At 37.0% G+C, this 22,175-nt stretch overlaps 1 protein-coding gene across 2 annotated transcripts; it reads right to left on the bottom strand.

Moving 5' to 3' along the window:
* Window positions 1-5,849: 5,849 nt before the first annotated feature.
* LOC110463896 (alpha-1,3-mannosyl-glycoprotein 4-beta-N-acetylglucosaminyltransferase C-like) lies at window positions 5,850-21,192 on the bottom strand. 2 transcript variants are annotated; one of them, XM_021518819.1, is made up of 5 exons: window positions 21,135-21,192; window positions 10,524-11,072; window positions 9,363-9,451; window positions 8,403-8,568; window positions 5,850-7,471 (listed from the first exon to the last, which is right to left on the bottom strand). In XM_021518819.1, exons 2-5 carry the CDS (start codon window positions 10,612-10,614, stop codon window positions 6,366-6,368), a joined length of 1,452 nt encoding a protein of 483 aa, XP_021374494.1. In that variant the 5' UTR covers window positions 10,615-11,072; window positions 21,135-21,192; the 3' UTR covers window positions 5,850-6,365. The 2 variants fall into 2 exon arrangements, with proteins under 2 accessions (XP_021374494.1, XP_021374495.1); XM_021518820.1 differs by having other exon boundaries at window positions 21,160-21,182.
* Window positions 21,193-22,175: the final 983 nt, after the last annotated feature.

Genomic DNA, 22,175 nt, shown 5'->3' with positions numbered 1-22,175 from the left:
ACTGGATTGACCTGTGTAGTGTACATGTTGGTCTAGAGCTACATTGAACAGGATTGGCCTGTGTAGTGATGTTTCAGAGCTACATTGAACAGGATTGACATGTGCAGTGTACATGTTGGTCAAGAGCTACATTGAACTGGATTGACCTGTGTAGTGATGTTCCAGAGCTACATTGAACAGGATTGGTCCGTGTGGTGTTTGGTGTTCCAGAGCTATATTGAACTGGATTGGCCTGTGAAGTACTTGTGTACATGTTCGTCTAGAGCTACATTGAACTGAATTGACCTGTTTAGTGTTGTTCCAGGGCTACATTGAACTGGGTTGGCCTGTGTAGTGTACACGTTGGTCTAGAGCTACATTGGCATGTGTAGTCCTTCATTCTCCTCCTTTTGTTTATATAACCGCAGCTTCCGTCTATTGATGTGGACTTTAAATTTTTACCATCATTAATTTTCGTTTCTCAGTTATATAAAAAGTAAACAGTAATTGCTATAAATTCATTTTTAGGTCACCTGAGCTTTGCTCAAGTGACCTATTCCAATCGCTTTCCGTCCGTCGTTGTGCGTCGTTGTGCGTCGTCAAACTTAGTCAGAATCATCCTTGGTAGATGAGGCTTCAAAATGGTTAAATTGGGATTCCTACCCCAACCCCTGGGACCAGGGCGGGGCCCCAAAGGGAAAATTAACCAATATTTCAAAAATCTTCTTCTCCAGACTCAGAGGTACTACAGTCATTTTCTCTGCATGGAAAGAAAGATCATCAGGGGCTCTATATAAAGTGTTAATTTCAGGACCCCCGAGCCATCCGTTCCCCCTTGAGGGAAATAACACTTTTGGGTATATTTTATCAATTTTCACCAGAAAATTACTCAAACTTAGTCAGAATCATCTTTGGTGAATGAGGGTATTATATCGTAAAATTTGGATTCCTGCCTCATCCCCAGAGGCTAGGGTGAGGCCCCAAAGGGAACTGTTACCAATATTTTAAAATTCGTATCCTTTGATGACATGACATTAGTCTTGTACTTAGTTTACATGCTGATTTCCACATCACATCTAAACAATGAAATAAAGCTACCAGTACCTTTGATATAACTCAGGTGACCGCTAAGGCCCTTGGGTCTCTTGTTTTGTGTTTAAGGGAAAACCCACCGGGTCTTATCTAGATTAATTTGAAGCGTTACGGAAGAATTAAATTTTAAAACATAAAATGCCAAATATAATCTATTTAAGTCTCAAATGGGGAATAATTCTGTTTACATTATCGGACTTTTTTCTCATTGAAATTCACCGTTAATCCCAGGTGTTCGGTGCGTTCGGGTTCGTAATATTTTTTTGCTATGCAGAAGTTGTCATAAATAATAAAGTCAGCCCCAGAGACAATGTTCTATATCCGGCTTTAACTAGCATGTCTAAAATATCGGCGGCGGCTAACAACATTGATCATCCGTGGTTGTTTTACACAAGAAAATGTGTAAATAATTAATTAATCCATAAAGAAAAGTTACTCATCGCTGATTTAACGGGGACTTCTTCTTCAAAATTTATATATTATAAGCAGCGTTATACCAACCTTCGAGAACCACGTGTCTCTAGTGCCGCATACTGCGTTAAAAGTCTACGTAACCACATGTGCTGTGTTTAACCTTTTTTTGCTAATTAACAATTTGCGCACTGTTTAAAAACACAATCACACCAAAGTGTTAAGTGATAGCGTACATATTGTAGTCCTCTGTCCGGCATTAAAACGTAATATGTACCTATACATGTAACTTCTACAATACCTTGCGGGGGAAACACGCACGCCGAAGCGTTAGATTGACTTTCGATCGATTTTAACTACAGAAGTAAATACATGAGATGCATAGAAGTGTTTGTACTAAGAGAACTTTGAAAATGTTGGAATGTAAAAAAGGAGTTCGGATTAACTGAGAAATGGTATTCGCACTTAGCCTGTGAGGGTAAAAAAACTTAATGTGTCATAAGAGGATTGATTATTCCGTTCATCTAAAAGATAAATATATCAATATTTTCAACGTCTTCAAGGAATAAGGAATTTTTGATGACACGAAATCTCTGCATGTACTGCAGCCGCCTGTCGTTTCGATCTCTTCAGCTGCTACATCCTTCTCTCGTTTCGATCTCTAGAGCTACTACATCCTTCTCTCGTTTCGATCTCTACAGCTACTACATCCTTCTCTCGTTTCGATCTCTACAGCTACTACATTCTTCTCACGTTTTGATCTCTACAGCTACTACTTCCTTCTCTTGTGTAGATATCTGTAGCTACTACATCCTTCTCTCGTTTCGATCTCTGTAGCTACTACATCCTTCTCTCGTTTCGATCTCTGTAGCTACTACATCCTTCTCGAGTAATGATCTCTACAGCTACTACATCCTTCTCTCGTTTCGATCTCTACAGCTACTACATCCATCTCTCGTTTCGACATCTGTAGCTTCTACATCCTTCTCTCGTTTCGATCTCTTCAGCTACTACATCCTTCTCTCGTTTCGATCTCTGTAGCTACTACATCCTTCTCTCGTTTCGATGTCTGTAGCTACTACATCCTTCTCTCGTTCGATGTCAACAGCTACTACATCCTTCTCTCATTTTGATCTCTACAGCTACTACATCCTTCTCTTGTTTTGATCTCTACAGCTACTACATCTTTCTAACGTTCCGATCTCTATAGCTACTACATCCTTCTGTCGTTTCGATCTCTATAGCTACTCATCCTTCTCTTGTTTCGATCTCTACAGCTACTACATCCTTCTCACGTTTCGATCTCTATAGCTTCTCATCCTTCTCTTGATTCGATCTCTACAGCTACTACATCCTTCTCACGTTTCGATCTCTACAGCTACTCATCCTTCCCTCGTTTCGATCTCTGTAGATACTGCATACTGCATACTTCTCTCGTTTCGATCTCTGTAGCTACTACATCCTTCTCTCGTTTCGACCTCTGTAGCTTCTACATCCTTCTCTCGTTTCGATCTCTTCAGCTACTACACCCTTCTCTTGTTTTGATCTCTACAGCTACTACATTCTTCTCACGTTCCGATCTCTACAGCTACTACATCCTTCTGTCGTTTCGATCTCTATAGCTACTCATCCTTCTCTTGTTTCGATCTCTACAGCTACTACATCCTTCTCACGTTTCGATCTCTATAGCTTCTCATCCTTCTCTTGATTCGATCTCTACAGCTACTACATCCTTCTCACGTTTCGATCTCTACAGCTACTCATCCTTCCCTCGTTTCGATCTCTGTAGATACTGCATACTGCATACTTCTCTCGTTTCGATCTCTGTAGCTACTACATCCTTCTCTCGTTTCGACCTCTGTAGCTTCTACATCCTTCTCTCGTTTCGATCTCTTCAGCTACTACACCCTTCTCTTGTTTTGATCTCTACAGCTACTACATTCTTCTCACGTTCCGATCTCTACAGCTACTACATCCTTCTCACGTTTCGATCTCTATAGCTACTCATCCTTCTCTTGTTTCGATCTCTACAGCTACTACATCCTTCTCACGTTTCGATCTCTACAGCTACTCATCCTTCCCTCGTTTCGATCTCTGTAGATACTGCATACTTCTCTCGTTTCGATCTCTGTAGCTACTACATCCTTCTCTCGTTTCGACCTCTGTAGCTTCTACATCCTTCTCTCGTTTCGATCTCTTCAGCTACTACATCCTTCTCTCGTTTCGATCTCTGTAGCTACTACATCCTTCTCTCGTTTCGATGTCTGTAGCTACTACATCCTTCTCTCGTTCGATGTCTACAGCTACTACATCCTTCTCTCATTTTGATCTCTACAGCTACTACATCCTTCTCTTGTTTCGATCTCTACAGCTACTACATCCTTCTCACGTTTCGATCTCTACAGCTACTCATCCTTCCCTCGTTTCGATCTCTGTAGATACTACATACTGCATACTTCTCTCGTTTCGATCTCTGTAGCTACTACATCCTTCTCTCGTTTCGACCTCTGTAGCTTCTACATCCTTCTCTCGTTTCGATCTCTTCAGCTACTACATCCTTCTCTCGTTTCGATCTCTGTAGCTACTACATCCTTCTCTCGTTTCGATGTCTGTAGCTACTACATCCTTCTCTCGTTCGATGTCTACAGCTACTACATCCTTCTCTCATTTTGATCTCTACAGCTACTACATCCTTCTCTTGTTTCGATCTCTATAGCTACTACATCCTTCTCTTGTTTTGATCTCTACAGCTACTCATCCTTCTCTTGTTTCGATCTCTACAGCTACTACATCCTTCTCACATTTCGATCTCTATAGCTTCTCATCCTTCTCTCGTTTCGACCTCTGTAGCTTCTACATCCTTCTCTCGTTTCGATCTCTTCAGATACTACATCCTTCTCTCGTTTCGATCTCTGTAGCTACTACATCCTTCTCTCGTTTCGATGTCTGTAGCTACTACATCCTTCTCTCGTTCGATGTCTACAGCTACTACATCCTTCTCTCATTTTGATCTCTACAGCTACTACATCCTTCTCTTGTTTCGATCTCTATGGCTACTGCATCCTTCTCTTGTTTTGATCTCTACAGCTACTTCATCCTTCTCACGTTTCGATCTCTACAGCTACTCATCCTTCCCTCGTTTCGATCTCTGTAGATACTGCATACTGCATACTTCTCTCGTTTCGATCTCTGTAGCTACTACATCCTTCTCCCGTTTCGACCTCTGTAGCTTCTACCTCCTTCTCTCGTTTCGATCTCTTCACCTACGACATCCTTCTCTTGTTTTGATCTCTACAGCTACTACATCCTTCTCTCGTTTCGACCTCTGTAGCTTCTACCTCCTTCTCTCGTTTCGATCTCTACAGCTACTACATCCTTCACTCGTTTTGATCTCTACAGCTACTTCATCCTTCTCACGTTTCGATCTCTATAGCTACTCATCCTTCTCTGGTTTCGATCTCTACAGCTGCTACATCCTTCTCACGTTTCGATCTCTATAGCTACTCATCCTTCTCTGGTTTCGATCTCTACAGCTGCTACATCCTTCTCACGTTTCGATCTCTACAGCCACTCATCCTTCCCTCGTTTCGATCTCTGTAAATACTGCATACTGCCTACTTCTCTCGTTTCGATCTCTGTAGCTACTACATCCTTCTCTCGTTTCGATCTCTGTAGCTACTACATCCTTCTCCCGTTTCGACCTCTGTAGCTTCTACATCCTTCTCTCGTTTCGATCTCTTCAGCCACTACATCCTTCTCTCGTTTCGATCTCTGTAGCTACTACATCCTTCTCTCGTTCGATGTCTACAGCTACTACATCCTTCTCTCATTTTGATCTCTACAGCTACTACATCCTTCTCACGTTTCGATCTCTATAGCTACTCATCCTTCCCTCGTTTCGATCTCTGTAAATACTGCATACTGCCTACTTCTCTCGTTTCGATCTCTGTAGCTACTACATCCTTCTCTCGTTTCGACCTCTGTAGCTTTTACCTCCTTCTCTCGTTTCGATCTCTTCACCTACTACATCCTTCTCTTGTTTTGATCTCTACAGCTACTACATTCTTCTCACGTTCCGATCTCTATAGCTACTACATCCTTCTGTCGTTTCGATCTCTATAGCTACTCATCCTTCTCTCGTTTCGATCTCTACAGCTACTACATCCTTCTCTCGTTTCTATCACTACATGTGACTTTAAATGTCACGGAAACGAGCATAATGTAGTTGAAATAATACTTTGTATTGTGTTGTAATACAATCAATCAAAGCGTAACAAACGTATATACAAACAATTTTCAAAACTCAATCTAAAAATGTCTCAGCCTATTTTATCTCTATCATGTGCTCAATTACTAGACTGCATTAATCAAACTTTGTAAGAGGTGAAGTGAAGCCTTTGGATAGCGAATCATACGTAGCTGTTGTACATGCCAATCTCTGTTAGCTTGCCTTCACACTTATCAGGTGATATTGGTGATGTTTATATTAGCGCTGGACCAAGGCATCGGCACTGACAATGAAATAAGCATTGCTTAAAAACTGTTACCACTTTTAAACTGTTAAATACAATCAAAACATAACAGAGTCTTTGTTATCACCATATTTTTATAAAACAAAACGAAAATGTGGCACCTAGTGAATCTTTCCGAGGCCCCATGTTCATTACACAGATTTTAAAGAAATCTCCATCAGGATGAAAATAATGAAGGCTGTTTTATTTTAAACTGCAACTTCTAATAAAAAGTTACAAAATAAAACAATATGCTATTTTGATAAATGACACCTTAATAGAAAAATATGTAACAACATTTAGATTACAACAGAAAAGGTTATCTAACCTTTTTGTCAGCACCGATTCTTTCTTAATTCCATACCGAAAATTTTAAGTGTCCGCTTTTCGCGTAAAAATTTTGATGTCTCGTATGACAAGCCATTGTCGCTGGGGGCGTGTGACGTCAATAGACAGGCAGTTTATGTCAGACGGAAACTCCCTTAACCCTTGTTCTATCGTGTCCACGTACCCCCGAACAAACACGCCCCTCCGGATAAGATTTGAGCACGGAGGGTAATTTGTGCCCACTCTGAGGTACCCGGATATTAACCGGTCCTTCTCGCCATTTTCTCCTCCAGTAGTCACTATTACACGCGTTAAGTTTACAGTAGATCTAAATATTAATCTGAAATTGTCTCCCAATCCAACAGAAGAGGCCCAGAAAAACGTGGAGTTGTCATTGTCGTAAGCTTTTATCGGAGAATAACCTCCAAACGTTTCCATTGTTGTGTTAATAACTGCAGGGGGATTATCTCCCTTTAGCAATGTAGTGTTGTCTCCCCTGTCGAAGCGGAACCTGCTCTTTAGCCGCTCAATGTCGTGGTGCAGACATGGAGAGGAGTTAGTGAATGTGACACTCCTTTTTGAAATTGTCAGATATAACTGTCGTAACAAAACATTAATGTTTTCAATCCTAAATCGTGAGGCCAAGTATTCTGCCATGCTCTGAAGAAACGTCGAATGAAACAACGTACCGATAAAACCAAAATGTCCAAAATCGATACCAAACCATACCGCTTTCTGCCGACTGACGATCTTTAATATATTCCTAATAATGAATCGTTCACAGACAATACCTGGTTCTAACTGGACGAAATACTTTGCCAAGTTTCTCGAGTACAGGAACAGTAGTGCGTGGTCGAGGATCTCCTTGCGCATGTCTGCGTCTGTCTCCTTGGGGATACCATGTCGATGGTAAAGCTCAGCAGGTCCATGGACAATGTGGACTTGACCAGTATCAAAGAAGTCGCCGTAACGCTTCATCACCTCACCAAAGACCTTTGCCCCTAGGTCAGCGTCCCGCATAGAGAGTTGTAGAATGATACGGAACTTCTTCCTGTCCTCACCTGCATTGTCCTCTAAGAGAGTGTCCATAGTCTTAAAAGTGTTCTCAATTAGGCCACTCTCCGTCATTAAGATTCCTATACTGACCAATCCTGAACAAAAAGGGTACTTGTATGAATATTGAAGATCAAACAATTAAAGGTTCAGAGGTAATATAAGTTGATTTAACATCTTACACTAATATCTTCCTTTACTGAAAACAAATCTCTCGACTTAAGTTTATTCCGTACAGCATTCGTCAACGTAGTGTTGAGAGATGACCACCGGAAGCACAACTTTACTACTACGAGACTTATGTAACTTGTCTTGCATGGCTTTCTTTCTGAAGTAAAACTTGGCTACAACAGGATTGAATATTACTTACGTTGTATGGCTTGTTCACGGATGTACGAATTGGCTATAAAATGATTGTATGTGACTCTAATGGCTTGCTTTCGGAAATACGGCTTGAGTCTGACTATGACGTGTTGTATGTTACTTAAGTTGTATGACTTGCTCCCTGAAGTACAACTTGACAATAAACAAACGACACTGTATGTTACGTACGTGATATGGCTTGCTTCCGGATGTACGACTTAACTATAACGAGAATGTATGTGACTTGCTTACGTCTCCGGAATTGCGACTTAACTATAACGAGAATGTATGTTACTTGCTTGCGTCTCCGTAAGTACGACTTAACTATAACAATAATGTATGTGACTTGCTTGCGTCTCCGGAAGTACGACTTAGCTATAACGAGAATGTATGTTACTTGCTTGCGTCTCCGGAAGTACGATTTAACTCTAACGAGAATGTATTTTACTTGCTTGCGTCTCCGGAAGTACGACTTAGCTATAACGATAATGTATGTGACTTGCTTGCGTCTCCGGAAGTACGACTTAGCTATAACGAGAATGTATGTTACTTGCTTGCGTCTCCGGAAGTACGACTTAATTCTTACGAGAATGTATGTTACTTACGCGGCCTGACTTGCGTCTCCGGAAGTACGACTTAATTATAACGAGAATGTTTGTTACTTACGTGGTTCAGCTTCTTCCGAGAAGTATTCAAACGACCGAGAACTGTTCTTGACCATACTGGTTCCGGTTATCAGGAATTTAGTGATGTTCTTTGTCAGTTTGACCCCTATCAGAGGGTTCTTAAACTCTGCTAGCCATTCTTCATATATCATATTTGTCTGGACAGTCTGAAAATTTGTAAACACACTTTTAACATTTTCTAGTTTCAAACACGCACTTAGCAGACTTCAGATATACTAGGAGAACATCCAGATCAAACAAGTAGAACATTTCAATCACACAAGTTTTATAACTTCAAACACATATTTAAGATTTATGTAGAATATTTCAAACCTATATAGAATAGCTTGACTCACACAGTAAACGACTTCAAATATATATGCTTTAATGGCTTCAAACATCAATGTAAAACAGCTTCAAACACAAATACGCAAAGGGCGCTTAAAATATTGCATTACTAATCCAAATCATTATTAATGGAAATTGGGGTCATATCATTTCAAATTGTATAACACTGACAGCCATTCGATGCAATTATTATTCATCAAGTAAGATACTATAATTATAAATGCAGAACATATATCTACTGATTCTACATTCCATAAATTGTGCGCCTTGTAGGTAGTAGAGTCATGTTCGTCCCCGTGTAAACAACTATAGAGCATGTAAGGATATGCCATTGCAATGCTAGTATACATTTGCCGTGGCTTAAAGGGTCAAGTTAACGGGAATTAGTCGTAGCAATGCACACTACCTGAATATTTAAATGTAGATATATAGATAGAAAAATTATGTATGTGAAAATAAAAGCAAATATTGTAAATATGTTGATATTATGTATTTGTCAGACATTTATCGGGAGTGTTTCATATTCCTTATAAACTGTACATATCTAAGTTCAATTATGTTTCTTTTTCAAAGTTAGAAATACTTATGTTTAAGTGATATATGCAGTACCTACCTCTGAGGGAATAACCTTTGATATTTCCTGCATTTTCCTCCCGACTTGATTTCTTTCATCACAAGGCCTGTTTTCTTTTTCTTGAGGCACTGTCATAGATAAAGAGGTAGGATAACGCATGGAAGTCACCCGCTAAGTCCTATATTCTAAAATGGACGTACCGATCTTTATCAGTGGAAGAACCAGATGCAACTTATTGTCAAAAGAAACAGAAGAATATCCTTCAAATTGGAATTTTTTAATTCAACAGAATTTGTTTTTTATTCGGCAACGTTGACTTTTTCCATGCTCGTTTCTATCGCGTATGACAGCCGTACAAAATAAACAGACATTACTTGTAATATTACGTCTTTAAGAGTAAGAATGAAACTAGAAGCAAATTTAAGTCATAACATTAAAGAATGGTTCTCAGAAGTATGACTGTGAATAAGGGGAACACAGTCGCGTAAAATATGTTGACATAAATATTGGAAAGAAAACTAAGCAACGACAGCAACAGACCTCTACTATATTTTTTTCTCTCAAAAATTATGCTCCTCTTCGTCTCATTTTGCCAAATTACAAGCGATATATGAAATAAGACGCCGTACATGTAGTATAGGGAGAGATCAATGGGTTCTCAGATCTCATTTCTTGGAAAAAGAACTCAGTTATTTTCTTGGTTGCATTTTCATAAAATTTAAAAAAAAAAGATATGTTAATTTATGTGTTTTAAAGTAAACATCAGTTGTTGCAATTTAATGAGAAGATATATGTTGTAAATAAATGTTGATAAATGTCGTCATTAACCTTACGTTCTTTCAAACATGCAGACAAAGTTGAATTTCAAAACAGAGGTTTTTGCTCCGACTTGAGATTCTTTTTTCTCGTAATAAAACGCCATTTGTTAAAATTATCCGATATCTGAAGATATGCAGATGGTTTTAAAAAGTGGAAATATAAAATGAATATGGAAAATGTATACATCAAATTTAAAATGATTTCAGTAACCAATACAGACATTTCATTAACAAATCCACTTTTAACAAATGCGCACAACGTGTTTACCATGATGAGCGAGGCAGACTTAGAGGATTTTAGTAGGAATGTCCCGTATTTCTAGTTTTTTAGTAAAATAAAACCATATTAAAACGAACAACCCACTAAAACTGCTGTACGTACCAACAAAAAGGATGCGTAGCTGTATAACAATACACAAAATAAACACGATGGTGGGGATGTACGCCCTCCTGGGAGTTAGCCGGATCTTCATTGGTATATGTGGCACTGTTGTCACCGTCCCTGGTGCTTTGCCGACAGGTGGCGTAATATCAAATTTGATTGATGACGGACCACTTTATATTGTTTTGAAAATACTGTGACGATGTTCCCGGGAGATTATTAAATGCTACCTTACACCTGACTTTGTGACCGACAGGTGGCGTAGTCTACACGATAGGTGGCGTTGTCCTTGTTTTTTCACCATAAAATGACACTTCTTTCCTTGACTGCATTGAATCTTCTACACACTTTACTCGCTTAATCACAGTCTGACCTGTAGATAAAAATTCCTCGATAATTAGAAGCACAACAGATAACCTGTGCATTTCTTTCCTTGGTTTCCTGCCTTTGTCATTTGGAACATCACAGAAGTTTCCGCCTCAGATCAAATATTTGTGTCTAGGGAATCTCTGTCAAACTTTTCAGTTTGTCTGTACCCACGGGAAAACCCTGGAAATAAAACAGAAACAGCATAAGTCATTACGAATAGACCTACTGAGTACGTGGATGTTATTCGGCCTAAGACTATCGTGTATCATGCGCTTACAAATGGGTTTTTTAGAGTTATTTCCCTTGATTTCTCATCTGAAAAATAAACGTGTTTTTAATACTTAATACTTTAAAATACTTGAAAAGTGTTTTTCTGTGTTGACGAGAATTGCATCTTGCGCGCGCAGCAAAGTCAATCGGACCACCGGGCAACTTCATTTACAAAACGGAAGATATTCATTTTGAAATATCAACAAAATATATGAGAATCAACGCGAGACGAGATTTTTTTTTTAGATTTTTTTGCTTAAAAAAGTCCAAACAAATACTTATCTAAGTATTAAGTACGTACAATGTATAGGTATAGCAACATGCACGTTACCTCGTGTTTGGCAAGTGCTGCTATAGGTATACGGGATAGTTAACGTCAATTCCTGAAGTACCTGACCGACCATATGATGCGAATTTCTCGGCAGTGGCGAGCAGTACAGGTATGCATGCGCGATTCAAATGATACCGATCTAAATCGATTGTTTGACAGGGTTGACGCACATGATAGGCATACTTAATGAGTCTATGCATCCAGTATTAGTACCAATTTTTCAGCAGGCAAGCGTTCCCATCTAGCCTTATTGATATGTATGACATTTTCTAAACTACTGGAAACATCAATCACCAAAAAAAGAACGCTATTTTACTGTTTGACGTCATTTGTCTGTTTAACACAATTAATTACAATGTATTAGGAAATACTGAAAAAAGCATCGACAAAAATAGAATCAAAGTCGATAGTTTTGACATGGTCATAGTACAAAATCGTCTGTTGATGATATGAATACCAGACAATATTCATCAATCTTAAGTTAGACACAACTCAGTTAGGACAGGTAGTTCATACTTTAAACCTTCCGATCAGCATACACTACTGTGTAACGTAATGTTGATAATTTGGTATGAAACATCAAGCACAACTGAAGAAGGAAGACATGTAGCTCTGACCATTTACCGTAGCACCCTTATACATTATACATTAGTACGATATATCTGTAAACATAAGGTTACTCCGCATTTCTTTAATATCACTGGTGCCATTATTCTCCCTTCTCAGACCATAATTTAGTTCTTTTTCCCTGCTCACCACAAATTAGATATGTCGTTCGGTAACGAAAACTTCCTCTTCTAAAACTATTCAGCTACATGTGTCTGCAGTATTTAGAATGCATTTCTTCAACATAATTCGCTATGCAGATATGGATTCATGGAAATAATAATCTTCCTTTTTTAACACATTTCATATGGATATGTTGATGGCGTCGCTATATTGACTTATTATGGTGACAATACAAAAACATCGATCTAAGTTAACACACGTCAGATATCTTTTAGAATAAATTGCTCAATTATTAAAATACTTCACGATCGATGCCTGTTTTTTAAACAAAATTTACATATCATTCCATAACATTGCAGTCTCATATGTATAACCAACTATCAATTTAACCTTCCTTTGTCGAAACAGTAACAGTAAACAGAAAGAGTATACATGAAGCAAAACATCACATACAATAAAATCTGCTGAATGTATTGAAGCTGAAATATCGGATAAGCTTATGTACATTGTGCTGCAGTCAATATTTGCGTTTTAAACAGTAAACATGTCTGTCGCTGTTCTTTAGAAATTTTAACATGGTAAGGCAAATTCACAATTTATAGGCCAAAGTTTAGATTTTGGAATGTCTAGCTAGCTTAATGACAACATGAGTTTTCGTCAAGTATATTTTTAAAGCTATACAATCTGAGAACTTGTTTGACATGCATAGAAATTCAAAAGTAGCAACCGAAGGCAAAAACGCAAGAATATCTAAAACATTTTAGTAATATCTCAAAAACTGTATATTGAACATTTCCCTTCACGACTCGATAATCTAAACTGGATTTTTAACAAATTGTAGGCAATTGTTGAAAGCACAGGGGGCTGAGAATTTGTATCAGCTGTATTTGAAACTAAACTAAGGTGTTCAGAGTAATTTTACATATTTTAGGGGTTAAGATCGACTTTCTGGTAAAAATGACAACCCCAATGATCAAATATATACGAAAAGGGCGGAAAGCTCTCACCTAACTTTCTTGCATAAAAAACGCATTTCTAGTTGATGTACAGAAAAATGCCAAGTACCGTTGGTACATATATTAGGGGGTTGACGTCAATCTTCTGCCGACACATGCAGTGTTGGTTTGTTAAGCAAAAAAATAACACTTGAAAACTCTGAAATGGCGTGTGTTTTTAGAGGAAACGGAGATCGTATCCGCGGAAGGAGAATTCATTTTACGTGCAATATATCCATCTTTCCAACGGTACTACGCATTTCCCCGTACATCAACTAGACATGTTGTTTTTGATGCAAGAAAGTTAGGCGGGGTCGACTTTTTGACATCGAGAGCTTTCCGCCTTTCTCGTATTTACCGAAAATCGATTTAAACCCCTAAAACATGTAAAATTAGTTTAGGTCCAAATAAAGCTGTAACAAATTCTCATAAAAGTAACGAAATTCAAAATGAAACTACGTGTCAGGGCTCATCGGAATCATCACTAGGCTGTTTTAATCTTCAGGTAGCTTCCTCGATTTACGCTTATTGTCTTGACGGATGCACAAAAACCGCCAGGATACTGCAAACAGTTTTTAGTAGAATTTATAATGCCTTAAAAACACCGGAAGCAACATTACTCAGCATCAACCTTCAATCTTTTATAAACCATAGAACTTTGGTCCACACCGGTGTTTGGTATCATTTAGAAACAAACAAGTTCTATATATGTAATATAGAGAGTGGCAAGGATGTAATATTTATATGTAAACACATTCATTATATATAAATAGATATTAACATATGGGTTAAGTAGTTTTATCGATATTTCTTTAAAAGGAGTCTGTCAGCTGACATGTGAACAATCAATATTTTCGCTGAAAGTCGTCCTTGAGATCAGCAATACACTGTATCTATACGATTAATATAGACCCTGTTTACAGATTGGACACAATTCGTGTACGACGCAGGGAGTCGAACCAGTGCCTACATGTTTCACCACATCGGGGTACAAATGCCATCAAACTGTTCCAGATCTGGTTCACTAGGGTGCCTAGGTGCGCGTGGATTTCAGATAAATAAATATATAAATATTGGAGTTTTTTCAGCCCATGGTAACATTATTGTATGTCAACTTCAAATAATTTTTGTATGTGAAACACAACGATTATAAAGATAATATAGATTACATTTTTTTTTTAACAATAATTATGAGATATTTCAACTTACATTTAATACTTTTGTTTGCCCGGATGTTAGCGCACGGGGGGAGTGTGTGTCTTAATGTTGGAGGAAACCGGACAGATGACCCTATAGCTAGCTTTTCACATCCGATCGGCGAATCGAACCACGGCCGCCTTAAAGCTTCGTGAAAGGCAAGTGCGTTATCCATTGTGCCACCCAAAAGAACAGATGGAAAGAGTTATTCGATAAGTCGCTACTGTCTTTAAAAGGAATCTTGTGGTGAGGCTGTCAGATACAGCAGACATGTTATTATCATACTTGTACTCGGAATTTAACGAGCTTTGTGTGATTACAAAACGGCTCATTGCATCCAGATAGATAATGTACGGCATCTCATTACGCTCACGCAGTAATGATCTCAACTGAAACAGAATTCCTACCTACAGGCCGACTTTTTGTCTATGCCGTCATCGTATTTGGTAAAGACTTGTACAATCGTGGCTTTAATAGTAATTTTCTTGCAGCAGATATATTTTATCAGATAGCAAATATGTCAGTAACCATTTTGGTTATAAATAATATAATGATGACCACAGAAACATTACGGGATGTTCCTTCCCTTAGAGACCAGGTGTTCACAGTTCGTTGTTATGCCCATGAAATATACATGATTTTCATTAAAACAATGGCTTGTAAATAACGTTTTGTCTCACGTGTTTGTTGATCGTTCCGTTGTATGCTTTAGGGTATAGTTAAGGACACCGTAGACAATACATGACGACACGCCTTAATACAGAACAAGCTCTATTTGACGTCGTAGATATGTATATGATACACAAGTCCTTTAATACTGAGAGCCATTTTTATGACAAGAATTAGTAAATATAGCACATACAACACACTTTAACCGACATTAGAAATAAGAAATCAAATATAATATATAAAAAGCAAACAGCAGTGAATACATACACTGCAAGATTGCATTCATTAAATACCAAAGCACAGTAAAGCACCAATGATTACATAGATAATATGTAGGTTATACCAGACTTCCAGGCTTACGACTTCTACTGATGACACGAGTGTATGGCGCGTATAGATCATATATTTTATTACGGCATTAGTTGGAGTGAAATGTATCAATTTGCGCAATAAACGAGTAGAACATGAGACGCCAGATGACCATTGGTATACGTAGTATTATTCTTATAACATACCTTCAATTGGTCTTTATATTTATATTGAAATACATCCATCACATTACTTAAAATGGATATATTTTAAAATCTATAACGGGAGTCAAACATCCTTTGTGACGACAACAACTAATTGTCCTATAGTAGTGTTTTTTTTATAGGAATGACAGTTTTAAACATACAAATTTCTACCTTTTTTACCAACGGACACCAGGGGGCGCTAAAGTGGTCGGCATGAACATGTGCAAATGCAGTACAATAAATGAGTAAAATAATCTGACGTACATAACGGCCAACTATATAGTTATACAATTATCTAATATCTATATTGAAAGAGTGGTTAACTCCGTCCTTCCACGCAGGCGGCCGGGGTTCGATCTTCAGAAAAAGTGTTTTTCTTCTGCCCACACAACTCCAACAACCCAGGTGGAGTATAAATTGGTCTGGGGTGGATGTTACGGTACCTGTGTAGCATTCAAGTGAGGTGGCACTATAAATGATGCCGTTGGAACCACGGTCCCACTTCAAACAGAACACATTACATCTCCAGCACACACGCAGGCATACACACATAGGGAGACATTAGCCAGGTGGCATAGGACTAGTAGTTAGCGCCTGATAAGGCAGCTCCTGCTAATTCCTCACAATTGTATTGATTAATGTTTAATAAATAATTTTATTAATTGTATATCTATGCACTGTAAAGCGCTTTAGAGTGGCTTATGTTACATATGCCCTTCCCATTTTCCATTTAATCTATGGAAAGTCAGCCTGCTGTTACTGGACAGTAACTGTAGTCTGTATTATATGGTCTCATGACCATGGTTTCCGTGACGTCAGTGTTAGCAACCACTCCCACCGATACGATAGCCGCCATCTTGTTGTTGACGTTTGGTTCATTGCAGACAATGAAGACATCAAAAATAGGAAGACAAATTCTTACTTTTGTATTAGAATGTTCTGAACATATAATTAGAGCATTTAACTGCTTTTAACAGTTGTCGCCTTGTTAAAGTTTTTAATGTCAACCGTTCTTTGGAAAGTTTTCGGTCCAAGAATTGGACCAGTAAGGTTTTGTGGCAGCAGGATATATAAATTAAGGTCATCCGACCTATTGATAAAAGACCGGTCATATGAGGAAATGTTAATATAACGATTGAACGTCTGTCGGATTGCAGTTTCAGCAAATATGAATGCAATCTGGGTGACAGCTAAATAATCATATTTATATTTCTACTGAAGTACTGAAGTAGTTCTATTAATAGATTTTTTTTTTTTTTTTGTCAGAAGTTTTCAATTGAATTGTCGACTGAACGTGCTATTCTGAAATATCATGAGGTAAACCCGTTGGTTTGAATGCATGTTTTCGAATTCACAAAACTTGTTTCCAAAATTAAATTTATTGAGACATTTTAAAATCCATCCCCATTATAGTCTATCGAAAGCTTTTTGTTGATCGAGGAATATTACTGATACTTTTTGATTACATGTATTTATTTCGCTATATTCGAAGATGTCTTGTAATAATCTATTTGCTTCAATTATATTGCGCCCCTGTACATCTTAACTTTGACTTAATACAGTGTACGATTTGTGATAGAAAGAATGTTAATAAATAAAACAAAGTCGTACACTATTGTGCTACTAAAACACTAATTTGTAATTAATATACTAACAAAACGGCATAGGATCATATTATAAAATCGTGAAAAGTTGTTTTGTCCATGAAATAAAACTTCTATTGGAAATCTGGTTATATTTTGTGAAGGTACACAAAGTTACAATAGCTTAAACGTTAGGGATGTGTACCACAAAAAGGGTAAGAAGTGGGTCAGGATAAAACTTGATATTTGAAAGACGTGCCGCCATATACAATGTATCACAATATATTGATTTTTATCAGGTATTTACTGTAACATTGGCTATGACTGTGTGCAAGAAAAACCTGTAAATGTGAAAATGATTTATAATTCCATTTGGTGTATTGGTAGCCTAATTCAGGCAATGTAAAGGACAACAGAAAACATTAACAGTATGACATTACACGAAGCAAATTAGTTTAAACTTTTAACAGACAACAACCATTTTATAGACATTTGCTTTGGAAAGCACTCGTGGCACTAACTATGATGTTTGCTGCCATACGCATGAGTACATGTAGATCACTAAACGTCTGAGACTCCAATGAACATGTCTCAAGACATGGAAGATACCAAAATCCCTTCATAGTTAAAATTATTGTTATAATCAGCAAAAATAACTTCAAAGTTAAGCCTTTTCCGATAGATCTATAAGATATGCACAGAAGAAGTTCTTTAACGAGACATCCTTTCAGACAGAACCATATTGTTTACATGTCAGCTATCCGCGATCCGTACATAAAGCCACCTAAACTTGTAGTGTGTCATAACACGGCTATCTACCCACTGACGAACAAAGGAAAATAGATGTTGTTCGCTGGTATGTCAAAGCCATAGCTTCAAACAAAACTAAGGAGTCTCTTTGCTCCAGTTATCACAAAGGCTTTGTCTGCATCTCCTGTATCATGTTCGATCGAAAGTTTCAGATGATTGTATTTCTTTGATGATTCGGATTCTATAGTGTTTATGCTATTAAGCGCAACTTACTCAGTTTCAGCTGAAATTTCATTAATCATGTCTTTATAATATTGTACTTAACATCATTTTCTACTGTAATGGTTGATACAATTGTAACAGTTCAGTGTTACTGTAATGATTTATACAATTGTAACAGTTTAGTGCTACTGTAATGATTTATACAGTTGTAACAGTTCAGTGTCACTGTAATGATTTATACAATTGTGACAGTTTAGTGCTACTGTAATGAATTTTACAATTGTAACAGTTCATTGCTACTGTAAAGATTTATACAATTGTAACAGTTTAGTGCTACTGTAATGATTTATACAATTGTAACAGTTTAGTGCTACTGTAAGGATTTATACAGTTGTAACAGTTTACTGCTATTGTTATGATTTATACAATTGTAACAGTTCAGTGCTACTGTAATGATTTATACAATTGTAACAGTTTAGTGCTACTGTAATGATTTATACAATTGTAACAGTTCATTGCTACTGTAAAGATTTATACAATTGGAACAGTTTAGTGCTACTGTAATGATTTATACAGTTGTAACAGTTTTGATAAAATGGTTATAGAGCTAGTGAACGGATTGATTTCCAGGTAAATTTGCCGTTAAATATCGCTAAGAGTGGAAGTGCCGCTTTGACATAACACCTTACTTGCATAAATCGATATATGATTTAACTATTTTACAAAAAAAACAACAACATTTTGGTCACAAATAGCTGTATCGTTCGTCTCAGCTTTTCAGAATTAAAAAAATCCCACCTTAACGACGTCGTTTTTGTAGTTTATTTTTGTAGAATTATCACGGAACAGCGAATCACTGAATCAAGAGCAAAACAGGCTGAACCTGAACAAAACAGACTCAAACTGAACAAAACAGACATAAACTGAACAAAACAGACTGAAACTGAACAAAACAGACCGAAACTGAACAAAAACCTATTTTCACATTCTTATTTCACTTAAAAACGAATTAACACTTGAAAAAACACAAAAAAAAAGTTGATAATATAATAATTATTATAATATCATTTTTGAGATATTTTAAATATTACAAAGCATTGTCAGTGTTTAAATGTTTTGAAATAGTAAATTACATTCCTTATCGGTACAGATTCTTTCCTCTTTTGGTGATTAAAATCTTTCTTAGCGTTCTGTTATGTTTTATAGAAAATAAACCTCAATCTCGTCTTGAGGTGTTGTGATAATGAAGACTGGTCCAATTCCTTATCTTCAGTAAAACATTTTCCCTCATAGCTTATTCCGTCATTACAGCGACGTTTTCCATAAAAAGTCAGTTAGGAATTTGAAAGTTTGTGACGTTGGGCCCTGTAAAATATGCCTTATATAATTATAAGATGATTGCATTTTTGTATCTGTTAATCGGAATGCATGCATAAATATTACTTCAAGAATAAATCTGAATTTCACAATTATGTTAGCTAAAAGTGATTTTGATCATTCTAAAGCACATACTTTATTATGCGCAAGGTAGACTAAGTACTACTTTCAATCAAGAGAGCTAGATAACTTACCTCAAGATAACACAGTGTAAAATAGGACTATTACTAGGGCCCCATATTTACAAAAATCATTTTCTTTTACTTCAGGAAGTTTCCAAACTTAGAGATTTCCATCGGAAAGAATAAGTGGAGTCAAGAAAAAAGTAAAGGAAAATATTTTTGATTTCAGTAACTATCTGTAATTGTTGCTCACGTCAGTAATTCCTTAGGTAACATTATTGGACCAAGATAAAAATCTCGAAGAACTAAAGCCAGATATTAAATCAGGTTCTTCCGACAATGATCAAGATACATCATGCTCAAATATGTCGTCATATTTTGATTGATAGTACTGCAAACGTAAATATCTCAAATATGGTCATTTTCGACTCACCAAACTTTTGGCGTTGTTGCAATTTTCGCTTTGATAATGATGCTTTAAAACAGAATTTCATAGTATTTCAACAAGTTTGCGAGTACAAATGTTTGCGTTGACTTAACAAACGCAAAACGTAAGCGAAAATGTCCGCACCTCGTAAAGAATAACTAATATGGTTCAATGATAGAACAATCAATGTCACAGTCACATAATGATATCACATATAGTGTATCATTAATCACCGTCATTTTATAGAATCATGTTTGTCAAAATTCGTCCATTTAATCTCTCAATATTAAGAAGCGACCCTATTTTGTAAAAGGTTAGCAGAGAAAAAACAATTTATGTTATTTTATCTAAAACTCTCATTAAACAATTTCTGAGTGTGTTTCATTTATTACAGGTCTCACGCCAACGATGGGTCACTCATGTTAACTGGCGGTAATTCTGAGACAGTTTCTAAAAGGTTTCTTTCATGCTGCGAAACAGCCTTTATGTTTCATTCGCAGGCTGCTTCAGTCACGGAATACTTGTCGCAGGATAATTAGCATCGCTGCCATCAGGTAAAATGTAACTTATATTCAAATATCTTCGCATGCATGAACGCTGATGTACGCATAATCAATTCTTGGAAGCCATACATGCTCAAAGTTTGAAGGTATATTTTTGTACTTTTTCTATATATCAGCATATTGAATATTGCACAGGAAATAATTTAATATCAATTTTATACATTATTAGTCACGTTATAAGTCATGTGTAATAAACGTTAAGCCAAAACACAACAAACTCGCCATTAAATGCTTATCCATGGCTGTAAATATGTGATATAGTTATTTATAAAAATACTATCCACATACCAGCACTCTTAAGCTGTGCTCATGTTCCTTTGAGACAAATCGATTATCCATGTACCAAATACGTCATTGCAACCAAGTACGTGTTATTTTATTTTCTAACTTATGTTTGCACACAATATTAGTTTTGCTTTAATTTGTAATATATCAAAACCTATCAACACTGTAACAGGGAAAACGTAGGACGAATATCAAAATGTTGCTTACCTGTATGAACGATGTAGATTCTCACCTGTACAGCTGGCTGCTTCTGCTGCTGCTGCTGACGTCTAACAGCCTAAGGTGTTGACCAGGTGAGACTGTGTATATATTGGAGTGAACAAATGAACTACCCAGGTACCCGGCTGCTACCACGACCGCCTGGCAGAGATCGATACCGCCTACGTCTTTAGAGAGTTGATGTTTAGAAGATAAATGCATGCCGTAAATAGATGGATTATGGTCCATGTTGTCGGAAATTAACATCTTTTAAATTACATTGTATTCTACCTTGTTCTGAAAAACTGTGCACACCAACACAAGTTAGGTGGTTAATGTAGTATCACGTTATCAACAACACATGTCTTTTTGTTTTTGCACATGTGTCAATGGTTCAATTATAATCCACGTTATAAAATGTCTAATGATACTGGATATGCTTGTCTGATTTGTGAGGGTTGTACAAAGAAGCCGAGACAAGAGAGGGCCATTGAATGAACTCTCCAACTAACCAAATTATTAGTATGTTCAGCCATAAAATCTCTGCTATGGAATAAGCTGTATGTTGTGTTACGATAAGGTTGTTGTATTTATACCTGCGTTAACAATGTATATTTGTTAATGACAGTAAAGTTTGTAAAATCAAACTTAATGCTGAGTTTATATAGAGTAGTGCTGACAGGATATTGAATTGATACGTCCATATATGACAGTGACGTTACGATATTCTAGCCCTAGATAGTCAGTATATCTATTTTTGTTGTCGAAGGTTAAACTATAATTGCGTGATGACTCACCTACGTATTACTGTCGTAACCTCAGAGGGCACGGGCATATATCAACACAGATGACGTCAATATAAGAATATGTGATGAGGGTGATACAATGTTGACTAAATAATTAACAAAGGACGTTTGCTGCCAGAGTTGATTATTTTAACGACGTTATCGAATCCCGAGTTTATTTTACACTATATTATACAAGCATAAGTTAATGATATCTATTTTACCAAGTACAATGTAATGAAAGTCGTTGGTTTCGTGTCTACAT

Source organism: Mizuhopecten yessoensis, unplaced genomic scaffold (assembly GCF_002113885.1).
Source record: "Mizuhopecten yessoensis strain PY_sf001 unplaced genomic scaffold, ASM211388v2 scaffold10939, whole genome shotgun sequence".
Lineage (NCBI taxonomy): Eukaryota > Metazoa > Mollusca > Bivalvia > Pectinida > Pectinidae > Mizuhopecten > Mizuhopecten yessoensis.
The sequence above is the reverse complement of the archived record's forward strand: the minus strand, read 5'-3'. Positions and strand labels throughout refer to the sequence as shown.